The following is a 27,534-nucleotide window of genomic DNA, read 5'->3' on the forward strand; positions in this document are numbered from 1 at the left end:
GAGTGTCAAAAGCAAATAACCTGGGAGGGTTTCTGTCTAGAACCCATCTTAGGTAGATAGAACATCAAAGTTTCAATAAGAAGCAGCAATGCTGGTCAACCTTCACTGAATGCTCAACCCCTGGCATGCCTCCATTGAATAGAATCCCAGTAAATACCATACAGGAAAAAGTCTCTTCATCAGAGATTTGTTGTAAAGTGAGTAAATGCAGCCATACACACACACACACACACACACACACACACACACACATACACATATACATATATATATGTATGTATATGTGTATATATATATATCACATATAGGATTTTTGGAGGAAAAATTTTAAATCAGGATTATTAGGTTTATCTGTAGCAATTAAGAAAAGTAGTATCTACATAAAAGGGTTAAGAAAATAAAGCCTACTTTATGACTAAAAGTATTACCTTCTAAATAGGAATGATTTCTATGGTAAAAATTATTTTCAGTATATGTAAGTCACTTATGAATCAGGAGGTCAAACTGTAAGACAAAGCCCTTCAAACAAAACTCTAAACAAATAGTACAACCTTTAAATTCTATCAGGTACTGACACCAAAATGACAAACACTGAGAAATTAAAATTTGTGAAGAGAAAAATTTTATCATATTTTAAAAGTTCTAGAAAACTCATTATAGTTATTTGTTTTTTCTTATTTGTATGAACTAAAAAATAAAAAGCCACATATCACCAAAATGCAGAGCTGGGTATAAGGTCAAATTACTTAATTTGGCCACAAACATACATATTTTTGTTTTTGTTATTTGGGGGGAAAGTGCCTATCAATATGTGATTATTAAAGAACCTATTAACTCTTATCTATTGATGAAATTTAGAAAATACAAAAAAGTTTTTAAAAAAAGGTTCCTGGAATCCTACAATTTAAAAATCACTGTTCGAGAGAGAGGCATGGACATATATACATTACCAAACATAAGGAAGATAGCCAGTGGGAAGCAGCCACATAGCACAGGGAGATCAGCTCGGTGCTTTGTGACGGCCTGGAGGGGTGGGATAGGGAGGGTGGGAGGGAAGGAGACGCAAGCGGGAAGAGATATGGGAACATATGTATATATATAACTGATTCATTATGTTGTGAAGCTGAAACTAACATACCATTGTAAAGCAATTATACTCCAATAAAGATGTTAAAAAAAAAAACATATGACAGGGGAAAAAATAAAAAAATAAAAAAATAAATAAAATCACTGTTATCCTTTTGCTTTCTTTTCTTTTTTGATTTTTGAATGTATATAATTAAAAAATTCAAAACATTAATAACTTGCTTTTGTCATAATTAAGAAAATAGCACAAATATATGTCTTCTAATTTTTTAAAGTTTTAAATCAGTTTACAATATTTTCAATTTCTAACAATTATATTTACTAATAATCTACATAAACCTCAATATAAGATTCATGAATATTTTCCATGGCAATTACATTTTCTTGGTAAGGTACTGCCGGGGCAGGGGGGGAAATAATAAATGCCTTGATCTCTTTTCTCCTTAAAAAATTAAAACAAAATAATAAAATAACAACAAAACAAAATAAACTGGCTATATAATTTAAAAGCAAGATTTACATCTTTTAAATAAACTGTTATACAAACCTGCTTTGTGATAAGGATAATAATCTATAGTTAGCTGTGTAAAAGACAGTTGCATAGCCCCTCCAGTAATACGTCTGTTTGACTCTGGGAAAAGAAAAAGATGAAATTGAAAGAGAGACAGAGAAAGAAGTATTAAGCAAATATAAGAAACATTTCATTTACCATACCTGCAGTCCAAGCAGTGATAACTGTCTCTCTGTTACCAAGGTTAATACAATAAGGATTTTAAGAAATGCAATTCAGGGATTTCCCTGGTGGTCCAGTGGTTAAGAATCTGCCTTGCAATGCAGGGGACACCGGTTCGATCCCTGGTCCGGGAACTAGGTTCCCACATGTCGCAGGGCAACTAAGCCCTCATGCCACAACTAGAGAGCCTGCGTGCCACAACTACAGAGCCCATGTGCTCTGGAGCCTGCGTGCTACAACTAGAGAGAAGCCTGTGCACCCCAACTAGAGAGAAGCCTGTGCACCACAACGAAAGATCCTACGTGCCACACTAAGTCCCAATGCAGACAATAAATAAATAAATAAATAAATAATTTTTTTTAAAAGAAAGAAATGCAATTCAACCTAGTAAGTATTTATTGAGCCCCTATCCCCTGCAAGGTACTAAGCTAAAAGGTGAGGATACAAGAATAGCAGAACTTTTATATTTACAGACCTAACCATATGCCAAACATTGTTTTAAATTTTTTAAGTGTACTTATTCATTTGCTCTTCATGGCAACTCTATGAAATAGATACCATTAATATTATGCCTATTTTCTAGATAAGAAAATTAAGTAAATAGGCCAAGGTCATACAATCGGTTAGTGTAGGGCTGGTTTTGAAACCAGGAAATCCTAACCACTGCCTTATATCATCCTGCCTCTTGTTGAAGAAGCAATTGAATCTACTAGGTTAGATAAGTTTTCTAAAGTCACACAGCTATGTTAAGATTGGAAGTATCCAAAAAAAAAATTTTTTTTCCATTTCAAAATGTTCTAATTCTGTAAATATTTATTGATATAATCCACGTAAAAAAAGCTCTTGAGGTTCTTAATAGTTTTTGAGAGTGTAAAGTGGTCCTGAGACTAAAAAGCTTGAGAATTACTAAAGCCAGGCTTATCAGAAAAACTTAAGATTGCTAGTCTTTTACTGCCATTTAATTATGGGTATATTATAGTAGAGCAAAAGCATGGATCCTCACTCTTAGAATAAGCTTCTGTCATCTAGTTGGGCAGAAGCTTAGATAATTTCTTAGATATGGTATTTGGAATAGAATCTATGCTTTTAGAATCTATCAGACAAAAAATAAAACAACCTCCCCAAAACACCCTTAAGTAAATGTAGTTGGTCTTATTTAAATGCCACTGAACAGAATGTGGCATTAATGTTTGCCCCTTTGTTTAAAATGTGATTCTTCAAAATAAAATTTAGAGATCACGTCTCTCACATTTTTGAAATAAATGCTATTTGGCAGGGCTTCCATTTGTCCTAGTCTTTCTATTGCTTTTTGGGATGTCAAAACACCCTTAAACAGCTCTTTAGGGTTAGAAGTTCTCTTTTTTTGGCACTTTGCCTTCCCTTCTAATGCTACTAAAGGTTGGATCATTAGAAAGTTGACCGATAGATATATTCCACCCAAGGTTATCACCTCAAGATGAGGTTATGAAACTCCTTATATGGATAGCCACATTCCTTCTACCTGAAAATAAAGCTGTAGAAAAATAAAACTTTAGCGCTCTGTACAACAAGGTTTGTACCACTTATTATATTCCAAGTAATTTTCTAGAAGCTTTACAAATGTTGACCCATTTAAATCTTGTAACAATCTTATGAAGGGCCAATGAAACTGAAGAACATACAGGTTAAGTTACTCATTCAAGGCCACACAGCTGTTGCACGGTAGAGAGTCTAGACAATCTGACTTCAGACATGTGTCATTAACCAGGATAGTATGCTGAAATAGTGCTTTAATTGGGGACAATTTTAAAAATAATATTTCAAATGAAGAGTTGCTTGATTTTGGTGGACATAATCTTAATTAAATTTACTTGTGCTTTGGACAAATATGCTTATGCTTATAAAACTTCTGAGAAGAGATTCAGGAGCAACTGAAGGCACAGGGATAGAAGTTGCAATGATTTGGAGTTGTCAGAAATCTAGTTATGCTGCTCAAACTCTGCCAGTAAAATACCCAAGAATGGCAAAAGTATGAGAACCCTGGTTCTCTGGTACTAGTGACAAATGCCTTTGAAATTTCATGCTTTCTTTTGTAAATGTTCTTGAATTCTGCAAACTATACTACTATATTTTAATATAAAAATCATGTTTTAAATGACTCCTTATTGAAAATAAATGATGCTCCAAGAAGAAAAAAAAAAAAAAGAAGATTGGAAGTATCTAAAACTGTTTCTGTTTTGTTATGTCTGTTCACTTATTTTGTTTTTTAGATTCCACATATAAGTGAAATCATACAGTATTTGTCAATAGGTGATTGCCAGAGGGCAGGGGGATAGGGGAAGAAGAAAAATAGGTGAGGGAGATTAAGTGGTACAAACTTCCAGTTGTGAAATAAATGAGTCATGGGTATGAAATGTACAGTGTGGGGAATATAGTCAATAATTATATAGTATCTTTGTATAGGGACAGATCATAACTAGACTTATCATGGTGATCATTTTGAAATGTATAGAAATAATGCATCACTATGTTGTGTAATAGGAACTAACATAGTGCTGTAGGTCAACTAAACTTCAAAAGCAAACAAACTCAGAAAAAGAGATCAGATTTGTGGTTACAAGAGGCAAGGGGTGGGGGAAGGGAGAATGCGATGAAGGCAGTCAAAAGGTACAAACTTTCAGTTATAAGATAAATAAGTACTAGGAATATAATGTACAACATGATAAATGTAATTAATACTGCCGTACGTTGTAGATGAAAGTTAAGACAATAAATCCTAAGAATTCTCATCACAAGGAAAATTTAATTTCTTTAATTTTGTATCTATATGAGATGATAATGGTCACTAAACTTACTGTGATAATCATTTCATGATGTATGTAAGTCAAATCATTATGCTGTATGCCTTAAACTTATACAGTGCTATACGTCAATTATACCTCAATAAAACTAGAAGAAAAAATAAAAATAAAAAAAGGTAAAAAAGAAATCTGAAGTAGATGAAAAGTCAGTATAACTCCAACATAGAATTCAAACATTAAAACAGCATAGACAAATCAAATACAAATTAGTATAGAGCTATGTACATACTCTCTATATAATTTGTTAACTGCAATTTATCTCAACTGGCAGAATTTCTAGTACAGATCTACAATCCCTTATTTAAAACCCTTGGAGCCAAATGTTTCAGAATTCAGAACTGTTTTAGATCTTATTAAAGTAATGTACGTATATCTGTGTATACATACATATATATGTATGTATATAAACACAACACTGCCAGCAGGTTCTGAGGCAGCACTAAGTAACAAAAGATAGTAATTCTGCAGCAAAACTCAAGTATTTACACTAAGTGGGTATAAGAAAGATGATAAATAGCAACGTGCCCATTTAGATGAAGTTTTGCCAGCAAATGAATTCTTTACAAACTTATGAAAAAGCATTTCAGACCCTTCTGGATTTTAGAATAGCAGAGAACTGATTATAGATCTTTAAGATGAGGAAGCTATTTTGGTGGAGGGGTTTTCTCCTTAAATAACATCATTTAGCTTATTCAATGAGGGAATATAGAGGGAGGAATGTAAAAGAGCTGAGAAAACAGTTTTCTGGTTTTTTGCTGATCACTTAACCTTGACCCCTCATTTTGTTATTTTGGTTTGTTTTAACTTTTTTGATTTTCCTTTCAAATCACTAAAGCAGAAGATGCCAACGACAAGCCAAATGACACAAAGGTAGACAAACAAAAGACAGCAAATCTCTCTCCAAACTCCAAATCTTCCTCACCTTTTCTGCTCCACCCTTTTATCTGGTAGATGATATCTGGCTGCCCTTTCTGAGAAGGCAAGGTAACTTCCATTGTTAAGTATAGGAGCAACAGAAGTTACAGGGGTTGGTCTCAATATTCACTCTCTCAGCTTTAAAAATTCAGAACAACAACTCTCATAGACATAGATTCTGATTCAGGTCTGAGGCCCCAGGTTGGATGTCTCCATTTAAAAAAGATTCTCAGCTTGATTCTCATGCTCACCAAGGTGTGAGAAACACTGTCCTAGAGGCATGACTACCTGACGAGTCCTTCCAACACTTATGGGCCAGAGACACTCTCTGGAGGAGAAACAGAAATGCCCAGCACCTAGAGTATGGAACCACAGATTTTCAAAGTGACCAAGAGCAGCTCCCTGTTAACCCCATTACCTGTGTTTACTAAATAGGGAAAAATAAGAGAAGCAAAAGCTAAAAGGAAAGAAAAAACCTTCCTAACTGGGATTTCGCTTCCTGACCAAATTTAGGGAGGATCTGGAGTAAGGAGACACAAGAAATGTTAAACAGCCACATAGTTGTGTTTATATGCACATAGGGTCAGAAAAATGTAGATAAACCATCATGCTGAAAATGCATGTACATCACTTTTCGGCCTTTTGGCTAAGATCAAGTGAAAATACATGTGCAAATAATTATGAATTGAGTGTGGACTAAAATTTAATTTACAGACAATTTCAAAATTATGAAAAAGTTAATTCAAAGGCTAGTCTAATTTTTCATCAACCTCTAAGGATTTCAGTCGTGAACAAAAAACAAACGAATTTTACCATTAGCATTGACAGCTAACAATTAATTATGTTGAGGTACTATTAAAGCAAAATAAAATTTTATACCAATATACAATGCTTAAAATTACACCTTTCATCTACATACCTCAATGAATGATAAAATTATGACTAGTTATCTTAAGAGTACAGACTACATATTGCATACGATAAACAATCCAGATGTGTAGCAAGTTCCAGAAAAACCAAAAATAGTTTCAAATAGCAGCTTTTATTATTTATTACCTTTTTCTTTAGCATGAATATCATCACATATGTGTAGATCTAGATGAGAAATCACTAAATGATGGGAGGTTTCTTTAACATCAAAGTCACTGAATAGTTTCACAATTGCATCATTTATATCAGGAGCATTTGAAGTCTGTGGTGTCTTCACTTGCTGGGTAGATGGGGCTACTGTAGAGCTCTAAAAGATTCAAAACTGCCTTAGCACTGCAAGTTAAATATTTGACATTCCCCACTCAAAAAAACTTAAATATTTTTAGTAATAGTCATAAAAAATAAGCAAATACATTTTCTTTTGTATCAGTAACTCAGTTTCCTAAAATATTTTCTGAATTATGTAGGAATAAAACTAAAGCCTAAAAACTGGAGAACTGTAAATAATTTGAATATGAACCCAATACATTTTAGTAAATATCTGAATAGCTACATTTATATATTTATAGCCCTTCCTGTTTTAGAAAATATATTTTTAACTATTAAAGCCAGCTTATTTAAATATTATTAGTTTTATATATTGAAAAAGAAAACAAATGAGATCAGCTATATACACTATTGTATGTCCTGTAGAAACAAATCATTACTTTGTAAAAGCACTTGTGATATTATTTAGTACTATACGTGCTCTCATGCCTCTTAAGAGGTGTGGTATGTCCTCTGAACTTGGATATCTGAAGAAGCCAGAAAGCAGAAGAGATTTATAACGGATTGTGAGTTCACATTCTTTTCTCCCCAAAGAGAAAAAACAGAATACTGTTGAAGTATAAAGACATCTGTGAACCTCCAACAGCCTAAAATAACTCTGCATACATAAGAATACTGTGAGATGATATGTACGTGTTAGCCATAGAACTATACATGAAACTCTGGTAACAATTAACAAAATGAAGACCAGATTTTTTATTAAAAATATTTTAAAATTTTCTAATTAAGAACAGTTCATTAAAAGTATAGTTATTTACAGAAAATTAAAGTACTATATACATATAGCTTGTATACAATATACATATTCTTAATAGTAAGAACTATGGTCATACTGTAAAAGAATTTCAAAGTGTACTAGGTAAATGAGAATCTCTCAATGAAAATGATTGGGGCCCACAGTATTTAAAGAAAAGCAAAGATGAAATATAGTTGTGAAGGCTTAAATTCTAGGGGCTCAAGTAAGCTTTTTTACTAATTAACTGTTAAACTGATTTCCATCAGAAAAATCACTTTTTCTTATGTTTTCCCCCATCTACTTTCAAAGCCTTACAGACTATTATTTATGTCTATGATGGTACTGTTTTGAAAGAAAACACTCTCCTGTATTTCTTTAATCATGTATCCTCTTTTACATCAAGACAAATACTGATACAAATAAAAACATAAGTATTAATCTCCCTACAAACACTTTTCTTCATACTGAGGTAGATTTAGGTTTTTGGATGCCATTTGTGGGGGGAAAAGTGTGCCACTATAAACTCTTTTGCCTCATGAATAATCTTAAAAAACTCTTAATTTTCAAGTTTGTAAAGCTCTCAAGTTATAAAGTTGAGCAAAGGAAAACTGTCACCTACTTCACTCTCTAATGCACTCTCTTGGTACCTCAAGTGATCAGGACATTCTGTATGATAACTAAAGTAGTGACGTGACAACTACTACCCAAGAAAGAAACTCCACAGTAATGTGAATGGTTAAGTACATCTACTATAAAATATTATGGTGTGACAAAAAATACTAATTACAAATACTAATGACATGGAAGAAAACTATAGCCAGTTGCTACTACATCCTTACTAAAACTAGGAAAAAATGCAGATGCTTAGGCAAAAAATCTGTAAGGAAATACCTCAAAATGGTAACACTGCTTTTGTTATGGTGGTAGGATTACAGAATTTTGTCCTTGTTTCTAGTTTCCTAATCTGTATCTTTATCTAGCTTCCTAATCTACATTCTATTTTATATAAACATATCCACATATTGCACAAGTAAGAGCTACAGTAACATCAACACTTTGTCTATTGGTCTTTAATTTCAATTACCATCTCTGTTAATGACATCCTAAGCTACATAAATCCTTATTGCAAGCCTTAACAGACTAGTGTTTATGTCTATGATGGTAATATTGTAAAATATTATCTCCTGTACTTCTTTAATTATTTTTCCCACTCCAAAATGGAATTCATTATTACCTTTTCTCAGCCTTACCTCCTGTAATCAAACCTGCTTCCTTCTGCATTTACTCTATTGGCTAATGGAATTACCAATTATTTGAAAAGTTCTCAACTCTTCTCTCTTCTTTACCCTCAACTGGTGAAAGATTCAGATGTCTTTCCCCAATTTGGCTTGTTTTTTCTTCTTTCAAACCATTACCAGAGGTCCAAGTCCACTCCTCCCCTAGAATAGCAATCTTCCTACTCTTCAGTCTACCCTCTATAATACCACCATGTCATACTTGACTTTTGTTTCCTATTTAAAAACTTCCATTGGCTTCTGCATGCCTATAGGGAAAGTAAACATATGATGCTCATCACGTCTAGTTGCCACTTACTTCTGCTTAAACTCAGGCTACCTGCCTAGGAAAACTCTATTCTATGCTATGGTCCAGTATTCTGTTCATCAAACTTTTAAAATTAGGTTCCCTTGAAGAATTATGAAGACATCTTATTGGATAAATATTAATTATTGGTAGAATGATACAGGGTTCACCATCAATTCTCTGTTTGTTTTTATCGTCTAAAGCTCTGGGAAACTTTGTTCACATAAATAAGTAGATTAGAATGAAATGAATTTTGTTTTAGCAATGTGACATGATTCTTTGAACTCTTTCAAGTTACATGCCAGGATTCACAAAGTGATCTATTGTAAAAAATTATTTTTAATAGTCTAGCAGCTGACATTTATTAAACTTCCTTCAAATGTGTTGAAAGCAAAGAAGTGGGAATCACCTAATTTGTTAGTCTGTCATGGGTCATTCACTTCCAACATGGACAGCAATATTTCAAATTGCCTGTCTTATTTTCCAGAGGTTTTTGAGTCAAAACCCTCCCTTCCCAACCCCCTACCCCCAACAAATCCATCAGGGTAAGAATGAGGATGAGTAAGAAGAATGTCTTTCATTTGTAAAGTAGGATACTAGGATATGAGAAATTATGGAAAGGGAGAACCAGTCTGACATCTTAACACAAGAACATTCTCAGGTAGCCCAAATTTAAGAAAGAGTACACATCAAAATGGAAGATGTGAAACAATTTCTTTAAAGCTTGGAAAGTTGTCATATATTCACAAGGCATGTGTATACCTCACTCTCAAAAATAATGTTCTAGGAACACCAAACCCCTTATTTTTATCAGAAAATACCATGCTCCTTAACACCATCATACTTTTGCAGATTCTATTTCCTCATCCAAAATACCCTTTCCCTCACCTGGAAACTTCTACTCATTTTTAAGACTTAACTTCATTATCCTCTTTGTGAAATCTTTCCAAACCCCACAAGCAGTTGATTAAAACTTCTCTGTGCTTCTATAATCTCCTCATTCCCATTTTTAATTCTGCACTCTCGCGTATACGTTGAACTGCAATGATTTGTTTTATATTTGATTCCCCATTACACTGAGATCCTTGAGGGCAGGATCAGACAGTATTTATTTTTACATCCACAGCATGTACCCCTGCACCTTATGACAAAGCAGACAGGCAGTAAACAATGACAATTTGATAGTCACAGGAAAGCCCATGCACCAGCCAGATCATGAACAAGCTATATATCTAAGATGTAATTACTCTGTTTCTAATGAAATAATTCATAGAAGTATGATTTCACAATATCCTTTAAGTCTTTATTGGATAGATATAAAAAGTCAGTCGTACTTATAAAATTATCAAAAGACGCTACACATTGGGATTTTCAATGTCCCTTCTACAAAAATCTTCATGTCAAATTCTCAGAATTTACTACTAGGAAAGATTAGAAAACCTTTTTCTTTTAAGAAAAAACTAGTAATGCATCTGATTTTAAGAAAGTGATCAATAAATAGCTTCCCCCATTTTCGTCCCAGCCATCAGACAATTTTAACAGTTTTGCGTTCAACTTCAGCAATTCCCTAGGGCTTTAGTTTCCTATTTTAATATTAATCCTTACATTCTTTCCCTTGATTATAATTACCCAGGTTTTTACCTTTTGCACTTACTTTAGTAATTTTTAAATTGTATTTTTTTAACTTCCTGAAAGGAAGTATTTATAACATCAAAATACTTTTATGTTATCAGTAACACTGATGCCAAGCACAGACCTCCAAACAAGATAAGTACCATATAGACAGAAATACATTTAATATATGCTTTCATATAGATACCATGTAGGTAAAATTAATATAGTAAGATATATAAGAAGATTCTTGGACTCAAAGTATTATAATCTATGTTGCATAAAGAAAACAACCAACCATTCTGATTTTTAAACCATTTACATGTAAACTGAAGTGTTTTTCCTATTAACATATAATAGCATACCTGTGTAGGTTCAGGAGCCATACTCTTCCTTTGGTCTGTTGATTTTTCTATTGCTTCACTAAGAGATTTTGCATATTGTACCATAGCCTTCAACTGGGAATCCGTTAAAACCCATAATAAGTCATCCAGCATTAGAACTAACTTTGTTGCAATGACATTGCAATCCTTTAACTGTCAGGAAAAAATGATTTATAAAATTAAGCCAAGAAATAAAACTTATAATGCACTTGTATCTTTTAAAAGTTTTAAATTTTTCAATGGTTTAAATACGGATCCTTCCTTATTCACCAAATATTTATTGAGTTCCTATAATATGGAAGGAATATCTCCTAGTATTGGAGATACAGTGGTAAAAAAGACTGATAGATTCCTGTACTTTAACAGGAACAAGTTATATAGGTATAAGTATTTATATAATTTAATTTTTCATTTATAGCTAATAAATCATATAATTACCTATGTTAATCCAACCCCAGTTGACCCTTGAACAATGTGGGGTTAATGCATATAACTTATAGTCGGCCCTCTGTATCCAAATTTCCTCCATATCCAAGGTTCCTCCACATCCACAGATTCAACCAGCCTCAGACCATGTAGTACTGTAGTATTTACTATTGAAAAATATCCACATATAAGTGGACCCGTGCAGTTCAAAACTGTGTTGTTCAAGGGTCAGCTGTAATTCTAGTAGAAAAAGGGACATTAAAATTAATTAAAGGGACTTACCTGGTGGTCCAGTGGTAAAGAACCTGACTTACAATGCAGGGGACGCTGGTTCGATCCCTGGGCGGGGAACTAAGATCCTACATGCGTGGGGCAACTAATAAGCCCATGCACCACAACTACTGGGCTCACACGCCTCAACTAGAGCCCACGTGCCGCAAACTACAGAGCCCATGTGCTCTGGAACCCACAGGCCACAAATACAGAGCCCACACACCCTGGAGCCTGCGCGCCACAACTAGAGAAGAGAAAACCCGCACGTCACAACTAGAGAGAAGCCCATGCGCCACACGAAAGATCCCACATGCCTCAACTAAGACCCGATGCAGCCAAAAATAAATAAATCTTTAAAAAAAAATTAATTAAAAACTGAAATGCTGGGGGCTTCCCTGGTGGCGCAGTGGTTGGGAATCTGCCTGCCAATGCAGACGACACGGGTTCGAGCCCTGGTCTGGGAGGATCCCACATGCCATGGAGCAACTGGGCCCGTGAGCCACAATTACTGAGCCTGCGCGTCTGGAGCCTGTGCTCCGCAACAACAGAGGCCGCGATAGTGAGAGGCCTGCGCACCGCGATGAGGAGTGACCCCCACTTGCCACAACTAGAGAAAGCCCATGCACAGAAATGAAGACCCAACACAGCCATAAATAAATAAATAAATAAATACATAAAAAAAAAAAAAAAAAACTGAAATGCTATTTTAACCATATTTCACATTTTAGAATATCTGTATTGTCATACTCTGAAAAATTCTTTTCTATTTAATTTAGTACAGTGATTTGTGTCTAGTACTAGAAAACACATCGTTGAGATTTTAATTGAGCCAAGTTTTTAAAAAAGTCGTTACTCCCCCTCAAATTTCAACACAATCCACAGTGGACTCTCAAATACTGACATCCTTAAGTAACTATCGTCCCTATTTATCTAAATTACTAGTCATATCTTAACCTTCTAAAACTAGTCGTTTTGGTTACTAATAGTGAAGACTTTACCATTTACCCACTCCTGAGGAAGAATCAATAAGGAGAAGTAAAATTATAAAACAGTTAATGTTCAATAAATATTTGATAACTGAGACATCTAGTCAATTTATCAAAAATAAAAATCTGCGGGCTTCCCTGGTGGCACAGTGGTTAAGAAACTGCCTGCCAATGCAGGGGACATGGGTTCGAGCCCTGGTCTGGGAAGATCCCACATGCCACGAAGCAACTAAGCCCGTGCACCACAACTACTGAGCCTGTGCTCTAGAGTCCGTGCTCCACAACAAGAGACGCCACCGCAATAAGGAAGCCCGTGCACCGCAACGAAGAGTAGCCCCCACTCGCGGCAACGGGAGAAAGCCCACGTGCAGCAACGAAGACCCAACACAGCCAAAAATAAATAAATTAAATAAATAATTTTTTAAAAGACCCTATTTCCAAATAAAGTCACATTAAAAAAAAATCTAAATATTAAACTTAGAAACCTGAAAAATGTTACCATTACATTAGATTTCTTTAAATATAGCTTGAGGCACTGTATTTCCTTTTATTTTACAGTTTTAATATGCCAATATTTCAGCTAAAAAATAATTTAAAATTTCCCATCAATTCTAATAGTTATCACATAAATCATAAGGGTAACCCTGCTGACTTACTCTTCTTTTAAGTGTGACTCTGATTTTTGATTGGTTGGTTATTAATCGAACAGGAGCACACATAATTTCAAGATGTGAGCTTTGGGTAGCATCTGCCTCTATTCGAATCATCTGCCAATTTATTTCCTTAAAGGTCAAAACCTAAAGAGAATATAGAGATTAGCTTCACTTACACAAAATAGAATAAGAAAAATGTAGATGTGTAAAAACAAAAAAAAGTTATTAGAAAAATGTATTTCTTCACTAATTTTGATATGACATTCTAGATCTATTCACTATGCTTTAATTTTTTAAATTGTAGAATTCCAAATTCAGTAACACATCTTCATAATTATATTCATCATCTGTAAAGCTGTTAACAGTTTTATTCTAAGTAATTTAATTTTAATATAAAGCACAAAGAACATCTGAATTATGTAACCAAGAAGAATTTTAAAAACATATTTTAGTTATGTATATTTAAAATTCAATTCTGAGAAGCTAAGAAGTTAAAATAGGACTCATTAACTCTGTAAGTTGAAATATTACAGTAAAAACATTAAAATATGCACATTATATAATTAAATGATTAAACGTAGTACAGAGAAAAGTATAGTTAAAGGGCAAAAATAAATCTAGTAGTATGTGAATAAGCAACCATAAAAAGTAATTATTTTAAATATTTTTTTAAATTTATTTATTAAAAAAAAATTTTTTTAACATCTTTATTGGAGAGAGTGGTATGGACTTATATATACTACCAAATGTAAAACAGATAGCTAGTGGGAAGCAGCCGCATAGCACAGGGAGATCAGCTCGGTGCTTTGTGACCACCTAGAGGGGTGGGATAGGGAGGGTGGGAAGGAGACCCAACAGGGAGGAGATATGGGGATATATGTATATGTATAGCTGATTTACTTTGTTGTAAAGCAGAATATACTTTTATATTAATCAATGACTAAAACATTTTTTAAACAAAGAAAGAAAAGGAAAAAATCTTTACCTCTCCTCTCTGTGGATCCTGAATACGGGCAAATCTTAAATCTCCATGTTCCCAGTTTGCATTTACACTATAGATCCGTAGCTGGGAAAGTTCAAAGGATGCATTGAAGGCTTTTGCTCCAATGCGGATGACAATGGAATTTACAGAAACAGTAATTCCCTCAACTACTTTTTCAGCAAAGCCGTATTCACTGGGAAAACAAAGCAGAACAAAATATAATGCACTAGAACCAAAATAAAATCATTAGAAGTGAAAAAGTTTTGTTAATATTCTCACACAAGTACACAAACTGCCATAATAGTATTCATTTTTGTTTAACCAAACACATTTTTGTTACAACAATAATCTAGTCTGGTTACATGTAAGTTACAAAAAAAAAATGTTCTTCTCAAAATGATAAAAGGTTTTTAAAATTGGAAGTTACTCTCTAAATTATTATAATCACCTTCCAAAGTTGCCTAGTCTCAAAAAGCATTAGTGCAGACAACTGGCATCAATGTTAGTAAGTAAGAGGGCTAAATTATTGACACAAAGAAGTTTGCAGAGGCCAAGTGGAATATAATCTCATAATTTAGAAATAAGGTCAGAAAAAGTTCACATTCTCTAATTCAATTCAGCAAGTATTGAGCATCTACGATGGGGACGATGCTAGGACATAAAGAAAAACAAAGTAGAGTTGTGGCGTTACAGGGTTTGCAAGTTACTTGGGTAGGAAAAAAAAACACATATCCTAGCAACTGAAACATGAGGCAGTCTGTAATTAAGTGTTTTTAAAAAGGAATCATCAGTACACTTGGTAGAGGAAGAAACTGTTTATAGTTAATGAGAAATATATCCAGGAAAGAAAGATGAACTTTCCTCAAGGAGGGATGAAAAGGAAGGGAAATCTTAGAATAGGGAAAAGCATGAGCAAAGACATGGAGAATAATAAAGTAAAGGTCACATTTCAAGAATGGTAAGTACAGTATGACTTGAATATAGACTATCAGTATATTTTGGCAGGGGGGTGGTGAAAGTTTGCCAAATTGGCACCTTACTTCAATTATAACCATTATTCCTAAATCTATATCACTATCCAGATCTCTTGCTGTGACTTCAGACTGTAAAATTCAAATGTCCACCAGACAGTCCACCTGGCTGCCTCTCACAGATTTCAAAGCCAACACACATAAAAGTGAGGCCATCATTTTTAATGATCATGCACACTGCTCCTCTATACCTGCTGCTATGCTTCTTGATTTACTATCTTAATGAATAAATAAAATTACTCATCTTTTCTAAAATTTAGATGACATCTTTTTTTTTTTTTTTTTGGGCCTCTCACTTTTGGGGCCCCTCCCGCTGCGGAGCACAGGCTCCGGACGCGCAGGCTCAGCGGTCATGGCGCACGGGCCCAGCCGCTCCACAGCACGAACCCGCGCCCCCTGCATCGGCAGGCGGACTCTCAACCACTGCGCCATCAGGGAAGCCCTAGATGACATCTTTTAAATCAGGATACACTTTGTAGGTTATATGTAGATTGCATGAAATAATGCATATGAACCACATAGCCCATCTCTGGACTCAAGACACTGAAAAAGATATAACTGTTATTTATAGTAGTATAAATAGTAGTATGTTATTATTAATACTATTGGAAGTCTCTGAGCCTCAGTTTCATCATTTGTAAAATGAAAATCATACCTATTTCAAAAGGTTGCTGTGGTCCTTAAGTGAAATGGTATATGTGTAGCAATTTATACGGTCCTTGGCTTGACTGAGGTAATTTTGTTATAAAAAAAAAAGGTGGATGTCTACCTGGGGTTTAGAAAATTGAGAACTGAAGAGGAAGAATTCATCAGCATCCTAGGGGGGAGTTGCTGTGATCCTAAGGACAAATACTGGTCACTTACACAGAAATATTCCTGGAGTTGGAAAAATATTTCTATAATAATTATCTGGGAATACCCTTTGGAATATCCAAATCCATCTACTCTAATCTATGCACATTAAAAAGTGCTACAATTGTACTGGACAATTTACCATCAGAAGGGTGAAGGCGGACTCAATGACTAATGTCTACATGTTTCTGGTTTATGTCATCCATTATAAATGAAATTTCAGTTTACAAATAAGTCTCTTCTGAGTTTGGTTAATCTTCACATAGATGTTTATCTCCTTCATGTGAAGTGATAAAATCAAATTTCTGACTTTACAAAGTTTCCTAGACCATCAATCTGTGGGAGCATTGTTAGTCTACAGGTTCTGCACAGAAGGAAGGGTCACCCTATTAATCGTTAATTTCCCTCTATTTTAATCTCTTAGCTAGAATTAAATCAAATAGATCAGTGTTTCCTTAAATTGCATGACTATAAAGAATTATTGAAAATACATATTCATATTCTTGATAACCATTCTAGACCTAATGAATCCTAATTTTAAATGAGGAGCCTAAAAAACTGTGAATTTCATAAGCACCCTAAATGATTGCTACAATTAGGCAAGTCTGGAAAACATAGAAATAGATTAAGATACTACCATACAATATAAGGATTACCATCATATGATTACAAAGCCAAAATTATAAAGCTTGTTGATACTATAAAAACATGAATTGGTAAGAACACTATCAACTACACTTAGCATACAATAAGAAAATACCTAATTTCTGCCACACCTAATTAAAATAAATCATTTGTTTATAGCAACTTTCCTGATCTTCTTTTTCCCTTTTAATATTCTTATAAACATCTCAACTTTTTCTCCAATTTTCTGAGTCTAGCCAATTTTAAGATCAACTGCTCCAACCTACTCTATCTAACCTGAAATCATAATCTAAACTTTAAAATCTCAAATTGCTGGAAAATACGTAAACTACAAAGAAGTTAATGTGAAAGCTCTTTTCCCTATAACTATTACATATAGTCCAAATATAAACTGTATATCTGATAAATCTGGCCTTCAGTCAACTCTCAGCAGTGGATGGATCACCATTTGATTCCCACACGAAAAGCCACTTATCAGAATGCAGGTATTCTCACAGAATGCATTAATAATGGTGGCTCAACCTTGGTGAAAGAGGAGGAAAATATGAGAGTGCAAGAAACAGAGTATGTGTGTGTATCTGTATGTGCATGTTCATTCTCAAGAAGAGTTTATCACTGGTTTTATACAGCACCCAGAATACTGTAAATGTTCACAGCTGCCATGTGGTACAACTTGAGGCACTAATCACATTAAAATCAATGTAAACTTTTTACGTGAATAGCTGCACCATCCAAAATTAGTGCAGAAAACCTGTTTTGAGGAAATGATATATAATACAAGATCCAAATTTACTGAATGCAAAGATGAATAGGCAAGTTTTTGAAGATCTATTTTTTAAGAACTATTCTAACTTCTCAAGGCAGCTTTGTGAAATGCTCCCCATGCTCCTACTTTATTAACATCTTATTTTTATCTATCAAAATTCAATCTGGGGGGACTTCCCTGGTGGTGCAGTGGTTGAGAGTCCGCCTGCCGATGCAGAGGACGCGGGTTCATGCCCCGGTCCGGGAAGATCCCACATGCCGCGGAGCGGCTGGGCCCGTGAGCCATGGCCGCTGAGCCTGCGCGTCTGGAGCCTGTGCTCCGCAACAGGAGAGGCCACGGCAGTGAGAGGCCTGCATACCGGAAAAAAAAAAAAAAAAAAATTCAATCTGGGGCTTCCCTGGTGGCGCAGTGGTTGGGAGTCCGCCTGCTGATGCAGGGGACACGGGGTCATGCCCCGGGCCGGGAGGATCCCACATGCTGCGCAGCGGCTGGGCCCGTGAGCCATGGCCGCTGAGCCTGCGCGTCTGGAGCCTGTGCTCCGCAACAGGAGAGGCCACGGCAGTGAGAGGCCTGCATACCGGAAAAAAAAAAAAAAAAAAATTCAATCTGGGGCTTCCCTGGTGGCGCAGTGGTTGGGAGTCCGCCTGCTGATGCAGGGGACACGGGGTCATGCCCCGGGCCGGGAGGATCCCACATGCTGCGCAGCGGCTGGGCCCGTGAGCCATGGCCGCTGAGCCTGCGCGTCTGGAGCCTGTGCTCCGCAACAGGAGAGGCCACGGCAGTGAGAGGCCTGCATACCGGAAAAAAAAAAAAAAAAAAATTCAATCTGGGGCTTCCCTGGTGGCGCAGTGGTTGGGAGTCCGCCTGCTGATGCAGGGGACACGGGGTCATGCCCCGGGCCGGGAGGATCCCACATGCTGCGCAGCGGCTGGGCCCGTGAGCCATGGCCGCTGAGCCTGCGCGTCTGGAGCCTGTGCTCCGCAACAGGAGAGGCCACGGCAGTGAGAGGCCTGCATACCGGAAAAAAAAAAAAAAAAAAATTCAATCTGGGGCTTCCCTGGTGGCGCAGTGGTTGGGAGTCCGCCTGCTGATGCAGGGGACACGGGGTCATGCCCCGGGCCGGGAGGATCCCACATGCTGCGCAGCGGCTGGGCCCGTGAGCCATGGCCGCTGAGCCTGCGCGTCTGGAGCCTGTGCTCCGCAACAGGAGAGGCCACGGCAGTGAGAGGCCTGCATACCGGAAAAAAAAAAAAAAAAAAAGATTCAATCTGTGTAAAGGGTGAGCACTGTATATTTAATGAATTTTAGAGTAATCCGAAAGGTCTATAATTTTTTAAGGCATCAACTTAACTCTTAAGAGTCATAAAAATTCCACTGATGCATAGAACAAATGTTATATAGAGAAATCAAGTAAGAGATTATCTGATTTAGAATGCCTAAGCTCTTCTTTCATTTTCTGCTACTGCTCTGCATTTGACTGATCATTAGTATTTAATATCAAGGAAAGCAAGATGAATAAAAGAGGCTCAAAATCAATTCTGCTACTTTTGCAATGTATTTACTGAAACTGTAAAATGTTTGATGGGAGAAGTGACTAAAATAGAAACTGAAGCTAGGAAATTTTACTTTATGTCCCATTACTGCCAGTCATACAGATTAATGGAAAATAGCTTACCTTTGTCCTGAAGCAGTTGCAATTGGTGATGGGCCATTTGGGGTTCGTGGTTCTTCACATGTACTCATTTCCATTATTACTTTATCCAAGGACTAATAAAAATATATTAAAAATGTAAACATTAGATATTTTATTTTATGTATATTATGTAGATATTATTTAAGGCTATTTTCTCTTTCATTTCTTTAGGAGCAAAGAAAACAGTAAGTAAGCAGAGTCATTTTAAATGTTTCTCTAGAGGTCTAAAAAGAGAAATACTAAAAAAAAAAGTGCTTAGACCTTTCTCAAGGCACTTATTATCTGGTGGAAAAGCTTATTACAGGAGTACAGGAGAAAAAAACTATAAGAAGTAACCATATACTGCTGACATCATCAGGTTTTACAGACATATAATCGCTAATCCCAGAGTGTACTACATTATTAATTGATAAATTAGATTATTTATTAATAAATAGGACTAAACCACCTCTAAAAGCTTAAACCTGAGCTTTAATTAAAACCTGGGCTAATTAAAATAAATAGAACCAATCTAAAACCTGAGATTTAAGATGTGTAAGAAAAAATGAAAAATGCAAGAAATATGAAAAAGTAAATACTCTCATAGTAAAAAAGTTTCTTTCTCAGTCTAAGTTTTTTCTTGAAGGAAGATCAAATGTCCTTAGTAGTCATCACTAACACATCTCCAGTCATTCTTCATTCTCTATTTAATATTGTACTTATTATCTGAAACTGTCTTGTTTTGTTTACTTGTTCGTTGTCAGTCACCTTGTAAAAATATGCTCCCTCAGGGCAGAGGGGAGGTGCTCAGTAAATATTTGTGGTATGAATGAATCAATAAATGACCAACTGATCAGTTTTCCTTAAAAAGTAAAGTATATTAAAGAACGTATTATATTAGATCAGTAAAAGCAGAAACACAGAAAGTCTGGACCAAACTTTATTAAAAGAAGAATCTCATAAATAAAGTATATCAATAAAAAGTTAAAAAATGCAATAAAATATAACAACTTATAATATAATATTCTAGACCTGAAAAATTTTAAAGACCCTCTCATTTTAAAGTTCAAACTTCTCATTTAAGGACTGAGAAAACTAAGTACCATCAAAATAGAATGAAAGTTAACTAGCAGAGAAGCCATGAGATTATGTTTCTATGAAACAAAATATTAATATTTTGTTTAATATTAATTAGATTTGTTAGATTATATGCATATATAAGTGTTTATTTCTGAAGCAATTCAGAACTTACCAAACAGATGGGATGTGTTTTCAGTTTTGTCCATGGTATCTACAAAAGAAAATTTTTCTTTCTTTAAAATGAATCATTAAAAAAATAATGTAAAAGAGTAATCAACACAGATACTCTCTTAACATAGTGAAAGACATACCAAATTATATCAGATGACTTTTTTCTTAAATTGCAAAATAATAAACTGAGCGATTCACTCATACTCTTGAAATCAGCTGCACCTATTTTATATTAAAAAAGACTACTAGCCTTATTTTCTTGGTCATCTTTTAAAATAAAAATTTCAGGTTCTCTTAATATCTTTTTTCCCCAGTTCTGAAAACACATTTTAATTTTGTAGCTGAAGAATTCCTAGCAAAGCATAATCAGTGTTTTGTTCATTTAACAATTTTTTAAATTCTAGAATTCCAACCAATCTCCTTGTAGGTATTCAAGACAAATACAAAAGTGAGACCATTAATGTTAAATGCAAGTAATGTCAAATAAATAATGTTCAAATATATCCTGCACTAAAAATGTCATGTTTTTATAGACATTTGGGTTTATGGAGGACAGAACAAAAATTAAAGGTTACTGCAACCTTTCTACAATCTTTTCTTTGGAGCCCAATTTTAATTTTATGAAAAGTTAGCATGCAGTATTTCTACTGAGTAGGCTCCCAAACTAAGCCTAATCTTTAAGAGAAGGAAATGATATGATGTATGATTAGAGCCAAAGATAATAAAAAAGCTTAAGTTTTAATAAACAGAAATAGTATTAAAAGAAAACTTTAAAAACCTTAAAATAAAAAACAAATGAGGAAAAGAGACAGAATTTCAAATAAAAGTATAATGTCCAGAATAAGATAACTTATCAGTCCTTATGTCTTCATTTGAAGTAATGTTTACTAACTACAAATTTAAATTGTCCCTTTTGACAACAAATCATGTGAAACAAATTTTAAATACGTACCAAATTTAACAAATTATTTTATTAATAAAGCATCAATTTTATTTAAATATTAAATTTTAATAAAACTTAAAACCTATAAATTAATAAACATATATTAGCATTCAATTAAATTCAAAAGGCACACATTCATTCAATTATTTATACAAGGTATCTATCTTTTAAAATTATGTTAATAAAAATGCTTCTTTTCAGAATTACCTAAAACAAAATATTTATTTTAAAAGATACGGATGAAATAAATAAAATGAAAACAGAAAATGCCTTGCACAGATATCAAAGTCTCACCCTAATAGATGCTTTATTACAAAAAACTTTGTTGATAGCAAGCCATGTTGGCAAATCCAACATATTCTGGAGCACCTCTTCATCCAACTCCAAATTCTTCAGTTCACCTTCTCCTTTAAGGGTACTTAGATTTATCTTGTCAGGAGATAAATTTTTGGTAAATCTGAAAGAGAATATATATTGACATTTATTTTAGTGTTAGTTACTGTACCCCTGACTTGTTCTTGCAAATATACAGAGCATTAAGAATGTAATAGCAGCACTAAGAAACACAAAACCACAATGATAGGCTCTACTCTAATCCGTGTTTTTCAATGTGGTTTTATTATTATTGTTTTGATCTCCCTTGTCCATAGCTCTCTTGCACAAAGTCTACAGTATTTTTGGTATACATTTAAATATCTTATAACCAGACACAACCAAGCTCTAGTTCTTACTGTCTTTCAAATTTATGAATACTTAGTATCCACTATTTTTCAGGAACTATGCAAGGCTTTGAGCCATCCCCTACATTTTGTTCACTTCGCTACAGACAATATCACAGAAGTGGATATTCATATTTTACTAACCAATATACAAGTAAGGTAAGGAAATGAGGTGGCCCTTTAGAAATAGTAGCAGCAGCAGCTGCCACCACTGCCATTCATCATGCCGAGAGCTTAATGAAAGTGCCAAAAGTCACATAGGAGACTGGACCCTGAATTCTAATTAAAGAACTCAAATTCTCTATAATGATTTAAAAAGGAAAGTTCTTAAACTCAAAAGAAAACATTGAAAATAAAAATAGTTAAAATAACAGTGAACATTTTCCAAGGGTTTATTGGATACCAAGCTCTTCTCTTTGAGGGCATGCGTTACTAATTTTCACGATAACCCATTAGGGTCAATACTATTTTCATTCCCACTTTTTAAAAAAATATATTTATTTATTTATTTGGCTGCACTGGGTCTTGGTTATGGCAAGCGGGATCTTCGTTGCTGCGTGCAGGATCTTTAGTTGCATCGTGCGGGATCTTTTAGTTGCAGTATGCGGGCTCTTAGTTGCAGCATGTGGGATCTAGTTCCCTGACCAGGTATTGAACCTGGGCCCCCTGCGTTGGGAGTGTGGAGTCTTAACTGCCGGACCACCAGGGAAGTCCTTATTCCCACTTTTTACAAGAGTAAATATAAAGAGAAACTAACTAATTTGCCCAATGTCACAACTAATAATGATGATAACAGTAATAATAACAATAAATTACACATGCACTTTAAAGAACTTTCGTATATATTAATTCTTAACACAACCCTACAAAATAAAAAATTGCTAACTTTACCCAGGCTTACTTTTTAAAAAGTGAAACTATTGAAAAAGTTAACTACTGGCTAACAAAGGAGTTATTAGCCAGTCTTCTACCATTTTTTGATATTAAATATTAAAGTAACAAAATGTACTGGGTTATTTACATGCCCTACACATCAACAAGAATCAATATGCACATGCTTCTGCACTGACTCTAAACCAGAATTTCTTGAGCCAGATCTTATCTGGGTTCCTATCTTCTCACAAAATGTCAACACACTGTCTTTCTCAATATAAAGCTCGTATTTAACCCATATTTGACCAAAGATGCTGAACTGTTTCACACTTACTACCAATCATGTTTCATTTAATAATATGAAGTTTCCTGAGAGGCTGCCATTTCTAATCATATAGGAATGACCTGCCACTGCCTCAAGGCAGAATATTAGTGCAGAAGGGAACATTCAGTAAGTACTTACTGAGGATTCACTATTCTGACACATACACTGGCAAGCAGTATACTCAAGGTTTTTGCCTTTCTGAAATGTTCAGTTTAGTTGGTGAAGAGTGAATACAGTAGGGGTTCTTAATCCAGATCTTCTTTGAAATAGGGACTTTTGAGCTGATATCTAAAGGATGAGTAATAGAAGTTAACTAGGCAAGGAAAAGAAGGGGTCAGGAAAGAAAGCATATTCCAAGTAGAGGGAATAAAACATATGAAGGTTCTGAGGCAGGAGGGAGCATGGTATAAAGTGGAAGTGAAAAAGATCAGCATCTGGCATGTAGCAAGAGAGCCAGGAGAGCAGAAGATAACTCTGGAAGGACAAAGAGAGGACTGATTACACAAGGCCTTGACCATTTTATTCATTCATTCATTCAATAAATTTTAACTGATTACCTATAATTTAAAAGGCACTAGGCAGGGTGGGCTTTCCTGGTGGAACAGTGGTTAAGAATCCACCTGCCAGTGCAGGGGACAAGGGTTCGAACTCTGGTCCGGGAAGATCCCACATGCCGCAGAGCAACTAAGCCCGTGTGCCACAACTACTGAGCCTGCACTCTAGAGCCCACGAGCCACAGCTACTGAGCGCCTAGAGCCCGTGTTCCGCAACAAGAGAAGCCACCGCAAAGAGAAGCCGGCGCACCGCAACGAAGAGTAGCCCCCGCTCACCACAACTGGAGAAAGCCTGCGTGCAACAATAAAGACCCAATGGAGCCAAAAATAAATAAATAAATTTTTAAATAAATAAATAAATAAAAGGCACTGGGGATTTGACAGTAAACAAAATAGATAAAAATCTCTTCCTTCATGGAGCTTAACTGGGGGGTGGAACATAGAGAATTAAGAAATAAGTTAAATATATAATAAGTCAGATTCAAAGTGAAGAGGTACTCCTTATAGTTGAAATAAGAAATACAAATTTAAGTATATTGTTTAACCTCACAAATGTAAGTAATGGAAAAGCTAACAATAGTGATATAATTTATTAGGTATTGTACGTCGGGAAAATTTGGAGTGGTTGATTTAGTAAAATCCTTACCTATCTTAGCAGTAAGTGAGTATGCAAGATCTAACACTGATACATCTAGAATGAACAGCATAAATATATAATTTAGAGCTAGTAGGGTAACGATGAGGTAAATGCGACTGCCACTGGGGAACAAGATTGGAGGGATCAGGAAAGGATGGGTTGGAGGCTTGTTGCTTTTTGTGTTCAGCCCGCTTGAATTCATTCATTCATTTATATAACAAATATTTGTTGTGTGCCAAAAATGTGCCAGACACATAAATGAAACAGATGAGTGGGGGAGACAGGGTATTTTCTACCACAATAATGCCAAAATTTGAAACTGAATATTAGGCAGTCTTGTTCTTAAAATTTTTTATTAGGCAATTGATGCCAACATTTTGCTCCCCTCCTCTCTTACCCTTCCTCTTACATTGTCATTCTGTAACACAAACTTTTCAGTCATCTGCTACCCACACCCAGTCTTGTTTTCTGGTGTTGTGGGGAACGTATGAATGGGACAGTAAAGGAGAACTCTTACCTGCCCTACCTTTCCCCTCCAATGGAATGGCTAGGAGAGGTCCCAGGATTTCTGTGGAGGGGATTTGTGGTTGTTGAGTTCCAGGTAGTTATGAGACACTGCAGTGAGCTGAAGCAGCAACGATGATAAGCATACTGAGCAGACTACTTTGGAGCCAGAATGAGAAAAGCTGTCTCTCTTTCTATATATTCAGGTACCAGAGTAGTGCATATAGAACCACATGGGAGCGCTTAAAAAACTCAATGCCCAGGCACAACCCCCTCCCTTCCCACCCTTACCACTACCAGTTAAATTAAAAAGTCTCTGGCAAAGGGACCTCAGGCACATGATTCAAATCATTAACATACAGTTCATAAGCGATTTCTGCACAGTTGATTGACTTAAAAAATTAGAGCTTCAAACCACTTTTCATTCTGATATTCATAATATAAAGTCCAAGAAAGAACAACACTCACTTCCTTGACTTTATAATACATAGTTATAGTGTAAATAGAAAATGTATGGCTTTTATTTCATGAATAAGGTTAACTCTGTGGTCAAAAGCCCCCCGCCACCAACAAACATACTAGTTTACAGCTCTAATCTCACCGCTTACCCTCAGTGTCCCCATGCTGTTCTCCAAACATACCAGGCAAGCTCTCCTCCTTAGAATTTTTCACTGGCTGCTCCTACTGCCTGCAACACTATTTCCACCATATCCATAAGGCTAAGTCCCTCACCACCTTAGAGTCTACTCAAATATTACCTCCTCAGTGAGGCTGCTGATGAAACAAAATTATTTTAAGGCAGGAAAAAAAATTTAACGTGAAATTTTCTCTGCTGTTTGAGCCACTATACCTTCTCCTTAGTGTGCATTGTGCATCTGCATTATACATTAACTAGATTCCCTAAGAAGACGCAGGAATGTCTACACACACACACACACACACACACACACACACACACACACACACACACAAATTTCCTGCTGGCACCAGCAAGGAAACTCCTTAGAAGGAAACACCTTAGGAGATAGCATTCCCTCCTTAATCATGTAAGGGGTTATGATGACACACTACTCACTTTGTTGAACTATGTAAACTGTCAATGCCACCTTGATGTTTAACCCTTTGATGTATAACCCTTTGTCTCAAAAACTTATATAACTGTGCTTTGACCTCTAATGGGCAGAACAGTCCTCAGAGCTTTCTGAAAGACTATCTCCCTAGTTATAATTTTCAGATTGGCTTGAATAAGATTTTCCATTTCTTTCTTGAAAAAAGAAAAGTCAGATTCTGATAACTGTGGAAAAAACAAAGCAAAACTAAGATAGGAGGTGCAAGCAGAGGACCTTTTAATTTTTAAAAGAGTAGACAGGAAAAGCCTCATTAAAAAGATGACATTTGGGCAAAGATCTGAAGAAAGCCAAGGAGCTAGCTATGCAAATATCTGGAGGAAGAATGCTCTAGGCAGAGGAAAAGCTAAGGGCAAAAACTGAGGTAGGAACATGCTTGGCAGGTCTGAGGAATAGCAAAAAGGCCAATGTGAGTGGAGGAAATGAACAAGGGCAAAAATGAATGGAGATGAGGTCAGAGAAATAACAAGGGCCAGATCATGTGAGGACTTTTAAGCCACTCTAAGGACTCTCTGGCTTTTACTCTGAGTAAAAATGAGAGTGACTGGAGATGGCTTTTGACAAGAAGAGGGAGTTTTAAAGGATGGCTCTATTGAGAATAGATAAAAGAAGGACATGGACAGAAGCAGGGAGCCCAGACAGAAGGTTATTGCAATAAGACAGGTAAGAGAAGATGTTGCCTTGGACAAAGATGGAAGAGTAGGAAGTGGTGAGAAGGGAACAATTCTAGACATATTCTGAAGGTAAAGCCAACGGGATTTGATAGTACAGATTGAAATCAGGGATGGCTCCAAGGTTTTTGATCTAAGCAAACAGAAGGATAGAACCACCATTTATTGGGGTAAAGAGACAGAGGGAGAAATAAGCTTGGGATTAAGGATCAGAGTTTAGGCTTGGAATAGTTTAAGAGATGCTTATTAGATATCCAAGAGGAGATACCAATTAGGTAGCTGGATATTCAAATCTTATTCAGTAGTTGCAGATACAAATTTAACAATCACCAATGTTATATATGGTATTTACAATTGCAAGATGGAGACAAAAAATGAAATGGCTCAAGGACTGTGCTCAAGGACCACTAAGAAGCCAAGTAACCAATAAAGGCGATTAAGAAGGAAGGGCCAGTGAGGTAGGAGAGAAATCGTTTTTGTTAGGTGAGAGAAAATTCAGCAG

General features: G+C 35.5%; 1 protein-coding gene across 1 annotated transcript in view; it reads right to left on the bottom strand.

Annotated features, from left to right (window-relative positions):
- The window catches only part of BLTP3B (bridge-like lipid transfer protein family member 3B), a 103,921-nt gene that overhangs the window by 43,813 nt on the left and 32,574 nt on the right, over positions 1–27,534 (bottom strand). The window contains exons 2-9 of the mRNA XM_007465324.1: positions 21,917–22,079; positions 20,681–20,719; positions 19,432–19,523; positions 14,466–14,655; positions 13,484–13,624; positions 11,125–11,295; positions 6,631–6,811; positions 1,634–1,717 (exon numbers count right to left, since the gene is read on the bottom strand). Coding sequence (XP_007465386.1) covers positions 1,634–1,717; positions 6,631–6,811; positions 11,125–11,295; positions 13,484–13,624; positions 14,466–14,655; positions 19,432–19,523; positions 20,681–20,719; positions 21,917–22,079 — 1,061 coding nt within the window. The remainder of the gene's footprint in view (positions 1–1,633; positions 1,718–6,630; positions 6,812–11,124; positions 11,296–13,483; positions 13,625–14,465; positions 14,656–19,431; positions 19,524–20,680; positions 20,720–21,916; positions 22,080–27,534) is intronic.

This window comes from Lipotes vexillifer, unplaced genomic scaffold, assembly GCF_000442215.2.
Source record: "Lipotes vexillifer unplaced genomic scaffold, Lipotes_vexillifer_v1.1 scaffold141, whole genome shotgun sequence".
NCBI lineage: Eukaryota > Metazoa > Chordata > Mammalia > Artiodactyla > Lipotidae > Lipotes > Lipotes vexillifer.